A 6,131-nucleotide genomic window follows, 5' to 3' on the forward strand; every position below is an offset into this window, starting at 1 on the left:
TAGGTTAGTATTAGATCCATTTTTTAATTAAAAAAAGATAAAGTCATTAAGTCCACCCTCATACACAGAAGGCATGTATTATGAGGCTGGGGAGAGGATGAAGTAGGGGTGGGAATCAAATACCTTTTAACCTTAGTATATCTCTAGTTCTCTCTCTGCACACTTTAGAACTAGCTCTAAAATTTCATGAAGTTCTTCCAATTTAAAAGGATGGGACTCTGTATAGGTATGTATAGATATGTTTGAACTTATGGTAGGATTCATTTCTTGATCAGAGGAAGAGCATTCCATTCGACTGGAAGCAGTCTCCTAGCAGTGTGTCCGGAGTTGGTTCCTTCCAGTGGGTTCTTGGTCTTGCTGACTTCAAGAATGAAGCCGTGGAGCTTTCGGTGAGTGTTATAGCTCTTAAAGGTGGCACGAACCCAAAGAGTGAGCAGCAGCAAGATTTATTGTGAAGAGCGAGAGAACAAAGCTTCCACAGCGTGGAAGGGGACCCGAGTAGGTTGCCGCTGCTGTCGGGGGTGCCAGCTTTTATTCCCTTATTTGTCCCTGCCCACATCCTGCTGAATGGTCCATTTTACAGAGCACTGATTGGTCCATTTTATGGAGTGCTGATTGGTCCATTTGACAGAGTGCTGATTTGTGCATTTACAATCCTTTAGCTAGACACAGAGTGCTGATTGGTGCGTTTTTACAGAGTGCTGATTGGTGCGTTTACAATCCTTTAGCTAGACACAGTGCTGATTGGTGCATTTACAATCCTTTAGCTAGACACAGAGTGCTGATTGGTGCGTTTACAATCCTTTAGCTAGACACAGAGCACTGATTGGTGCATTTTTACAGAGTGCTGATTGGTGTGTTTACAATCCTTTAGCTGGACACAGAGTGCTGATTGGTGCATTTTTACAGTGTGCTGATTCGTGCATTTACAATTTTCTAACTAGACAAAAAAGTTCACCAAGTGCCCACTCCACCCAGGAAGTCCAGCTGGCTTCACCTCTCAGCAGAGCTACTTTGGTGCTGCTCTCTTCTCGTTTTACTACTAAAGTTACTTGCCTATGAGAGAAGACACTTTTTTTTTTTTTTTTTTGAGATGGAGTTGCTCTGTCGCTCAGGTTGGAGAGCAGTGGTACATACAGTCTTGGCTTACTGAAACCTCCTCCTCCGGAGTCAAGTGATTCTCCTGCCTCAGCCTCCCGAGCAGCTGGGATAACAGGTGCACACCACCATGCCTGGCTAATTTTTGTATTTTTAGTAAAGCCAGGGTTTCGCCATGTTGACCAGGCTGTCTTAAACTTCTGATCTCAAGTGATCCACTCGCCTCGGCCTTCCAAAGTGCTGGGATTACAGGCGTGAGCCACCGCACCCAGCCAAGAGAAGAAGTCCACTCATTCAACATGTATTTAATGAGTACCCAATGTGCCTAGGACTGTTATAGGGATAGGATACAGCAGGGAACAAAACATGAAAATCTCTGTCCTCATGTAACTTACATTCTAGAAGGGGAAACAAACAAGTAAATATACAATGTGTCGTGGTTATAAAGCTTAAGAAGAAAAATAAAGCAAGGTAAGTAGAGGGATTATTTTGCTATTTTATATAGGATGGTCAGCCTCATTGTTAAGATAATATTTAAACAAAGACCCTGAAGAAGGTGATGAAGAAACCAAGTTTATATCTATGGAAAGAGATTTGTAGACAGAGCAAAATAAGCATACGCAAAGGCCCTGGGGTGGGAGTGTGCCATTTGAGGAAAGGCTAGGAAAGAGCATGGTGATCAGAGATGAGATCAGAGTAGGCCGGGCATGGTGGCTCATGCCTGTAATCCCAGCACTTTGGGAGCCCAAGGTGGGCACATCATTTGAGGTCAGGAGTTTTAGACCAGCCTGGCCAACGTGGTGAAACCCTACTAAAAATACAAAATTAAGCCAGGTCTGGTGTCGCATACCTGTAGTCCCAGCTACTTGGGAGGCTAAGGCACAAGAATCGCTTGAACCCGAGAGGCAGAGGTTGCAGTGAGCTGAGATTGCGCCACTGCACTCCAGCCTGGGTGACAGAGCGAGACATTGTCTGAAAAAAAAAAAAATCAGATTGGTTCATTATCCTTAAGGAAGACACAGAAAATTGTAGGGAAACAAGATATAAAGTCAATGGATTCTAAGGATGCTTAGGGGGAAATTGGGGCTCTAATAATTTAAAAAGTCAAAATAACTATTTTTGTAGTAATTGTTAAGTGCTATAATAATAAAAATAGCTCAGACTGAGCATTTGCTGTGTTCCAGGCACTATGCTAAGTGTCCCACATATTTGTCATTAATCCTCACATCCTATGAAATCTGTATTAAAATTTGTACTTTAGGCTACGTGTGGTGACACACGCCTGTAATCCCAGCACTTTGGGGACTGAGGTGGGAAGATTGCTTGAGTTCAGGAGTTCAAGAAACCAGCTTGAGCAACATGACAAAACACCATCTCTACAAAAAATACGAAAATTAGCTGGGCATGGTGGCATGCACCTGCGGTCCCAGCTACTCAGGAGGCTGAGATAGGAGGACTGCTTGAGCCCAGGAGTGAGCTGAGATCATGATGCTGCACTCCATCCAGCTTGGTGACAGAGAGACCCTGTCTAAAAAAAAAAAAATTGCACGTTACAGATGAGAAAACATAGGCTTAGAAAAATTAAGTAGGTGAGGCGCGGTGGCTCACACCTGTAATCCCAGCACTTTGGGAGGCCAAGGCGGGTGGATCACAAGGTCAGGAGTTTGAGACCAGCCTGGCCAATATCGTGAAACCCCGTCTCTACTAAAAATACAAAAATGAGCCAAGTGTGGTGGCGTGCTCTTGTAGCCCCAGCTACTCGGGAGGCTGAGACAGGAGAATCGCTTGAACCCAGGAGGTGGAGGTTGCAGTGAGCCAAGATTGAGCCACTACATTCCAGCCTGGGCAACAGAGTGAAACTCCATCTCAAAAAAAAAAAAGTAATTTGTCCATATTTACACAGCTAATCAGTAGAAGTGTTGGGATATTAACCTAAATCTGTCTTAAGAAAGAATCTGTACTTTTGACCACCATACTATAGACCTGGATTGTATCTCTGACTGGGTGTGAGGTAGAGAAGTTGAACATAAATATTGGAAAATATTGGAAGGATTGAAAGAATCCCATGTTCATAAATTGGAAGGCCTAATTTGGTTAAAATGGCATATTCCCCAAATTGATCTACAGAGTCAATGCAATTTCTATTAAAATCCCATCTGGCTTTTTTTGCATAAGCAACAAAGGAAAAAATAAGACATCAAAATTTTAAGAACTTTTGTGCTACAAACAATATCATGAAGAATATAGAAAGATAACTCATAGAATTGGGAAAAATTATTGCAAGACATGTATCTGATAAGGGACTTGTATCTGGAATATATAAAGAACACTTAAATAACACAGTAATAAAAAGATAAACAACCAAATTTTAAAATGAGCAAAGAATCTGAATAGATATGTCTTCAAGGAAGATAGAAAAATGACCCATAAGCACATGAAAAGATTTGCATGGGAAATGCAAATCAAAATCATAATGAGATATCATTTTATACCCAATAGGATAGCTACAATCAAAATGCAGATAATGACAAGGAGTGGTGAGGATGTGGTGGAATTGGAATCCTCATACACAGCTGGTAAAATTGTAAATGGTGCTGCCGCTTTTGAAAACAGTTTGGTGGTTCCTCATAAAGTTAAATATAGAGTTACCAAATGACCCAGCAATTTAACTCCTGGATTTATATTCCCAAGAGAATTGAAAACAAATGTCCACAAAAACTTGTAAATTAATTTTTGTGAAGCATTATTCACAATATTCAAAAAAAGTACAAACAACCCAAGTGACTATCAACTGATAAATGGAGAAGCAAATTGTGGCATATCCAACCATACAATGACATATTTCTGGCAACAAAGAGGAATTATATATACTACAATATGGATAAAGCTTGAAAACATTATGCTAAGTGAAATAATCGAGTCACAAAAGAGTACATATTGTATTCCTACGAAATGTTCATAACAGGCAAATCTATAGAGACAGAAAGCAGATTAGTGGTCGCCTAGGAATGGGGGCAATTTATATGAAATATACCTAGGGTTGTGATTGCACTTATGTGAAATATTCAGAATAGGCAAATCTGTAAGACAAAAAGTGCCTAGGGATGGGGATGAGGATAGTGTTCAAAGATAATGAGGAGTAACTGCTCATGGAAACAGGATTTTGTTTTTTGTGGGATTTTTTTTTTTTTTTTTAATACAGGATCTTGGCTGGGCGCGGTGGCTCACGACCGTAATCCCAGCACTTTGGGAGGTCGAGGCGGGTGGATCACGAGGTCAGGAGTTCAAGACCAGCCTGGCCAATATGGAGAAACCCTGTCTCTACTAAAAATACAAAAATTAGCTAGGTATGGTGGCGCGTGCCTGTAATCCCAGCTACTCCGGAGGCTGAGGAATTGCTTGAACTGGGACCCGGGAAGCAGAGGTATCAGTGAGCCGAGATCGCGCCACTTGCACACCAGCCTGGGCGACAGAGGGAGACTCTGTCTCAAACAAACAAACAAAAAAAAGACAAAGTCTCTCTCTGTCGCCCAGGCTGGAGTGCAATGGCGCGGTCACGGCTCACTGCAGCCTCAACCTCCCAGGCTCAAGTGATCCAGCCTCAGCCTCCCGAGGAGCTGGGAACACAGGCACCCGCCACCAAACCCGGCTAATTTTTTTTTTTTTTCGGAGACGGAGTCTCGCTCTGTCGCCCAGGCTGGAGAGCAGTGGCGCGATCTCAGCTCACTGCAAGCTCCGCCTCCCGGGTTCACGCCATTCTCCTGCCTCAGCCTCCCGAGTAGCGAGTAGCTGGGACTACAGGCGCCTGCCACCACGCCCGGCTAATTTTTTGTATTTTTGGTAGAGACGGTGTTTCACCATGTTAGCCAGGATAGTCTCGATCTCTTGACCTCGTGATCCACCCGCCTCTGCCTCCCAAAGTGCTGGGATTACAGGCGTGAGCCACCGCGCCCTGCCAATTTTTGTATTTTTAGTAGAGACAGGGTTTCGCCATGTTGCCCAGGCTGGTCTCAAACTCCTGCCCTCAAGTGATCCACCAGCCTCGGCCTCCCAAAGTGCTAGGATTACAGGCATGAGCCACCGTGCCTGGCCAGATATCTCTTTGATGTACTGATTTGTTTTCTTTTGGGTTAATACCCAGCAGTAGGATAGCTGGATTATATTAAAATGATAGTCCTATTTTTAGTTTTTTGAGGAACCTTCATCCTGTTCTCCATAGTGGCTGTACTAATTTACATTCCTACCAACGGTGTATGAGAATTCTCCTTTCTCCATATCTTCGCCAGCATTCATTATTGACTGTATTTTGGATAAAAGCTATTTTAACTGGGGTGAGTTGATATCTCGTAGTTTTGATGTGCATTTCTCTGATGATAATGATGTTGAGCATATTTTTATATACCTGTTGGGGCAAGGTTTATTTTTTACTACACAGACATGAATACAGAAAGTGGAGAAGAATTGGATCTATTAATGCAACCAATCTGCCACAGTAGTTCCATTAAAAGTATTCCTCAAATTGGCCAGGCTCGGTAGCTCATGCCTATAATCCCAGCATTCTGGGAGGCCTAGGCAGGTGGATCATTTGAGGTCAGGAGTTTGAGAGCAGCCTGGCCAACATGGTGAAACTATCTCTACTAAAATTACAAAAATTAGCTGGGCTTGGTGGCACGAGCCTGTAATCCCAGCTACTTGGGAGGCTGAGGCAGGAAAATCGCTTGAACCTGGGAGGCAGAGGTTGTAGTGAACCAAGATGGTGCCACTGCACTCCAGCCTGTGTGACAAAGGGAGACTGTCTCAACAACAACAACAACAAAGTATTCCTTAAATTGATATAGGACATGAAGCAGTGATGTTTCACTTCTGGATTGACTTAAGAACTAACATTAACCTTAGACTAATTATAGATACCACAAGTATATATCCCTCTTCTTTACTCTTTGTCTGCATTAAGATTAGTTAAAATTATTTTTTCATTTCATAATTTTCTCAAAGTCATTGAAACAGGTCTAAAACTTATCAGCTTTGGCTCT

At 42.7% G+C, this 6,131-nt stretch overlaps 1 protein-coding gene across 1 annotated transcript in view; it reads left to right on the plus strand.

Moving 5' to 3' along the window:
• ECD (ecdysoneless cell cycle regulator) overlaps positions 1-1,513 on the plus strand; it is a 59,374-nt gene extending 57,861 nt beyond the window's left edge. Inside the window, exon 15 of the mRNA XM_063709729.1 lies at positions 276-1,513. Coding sequence (XP_063565799.1) covers positions 276-313 — 38 coding nt within the window. The 3' untranslated portion in view covers positions 314-1,513. The remainder of the gene's footprint in view (positions 1-275) is intronic.
• Positions 1,514-6,131: the final 4,618 nt, after the last annotated feature.

Source organism: Gorilla gorilla, chromosome 8 (genome assembly GCF_029281585.2).
Source record: "Gorilla gorilla gorilla isolate KB3781 chromosome 8, NHGRI_mGorGor1-v2.1_pri, whole genome shotgun sequence".
NCBI lineage: Eukaryota > Metazoa > Chordata > Mammalia > Primates > Hominidae > Gorilla > Gorilla gorilla.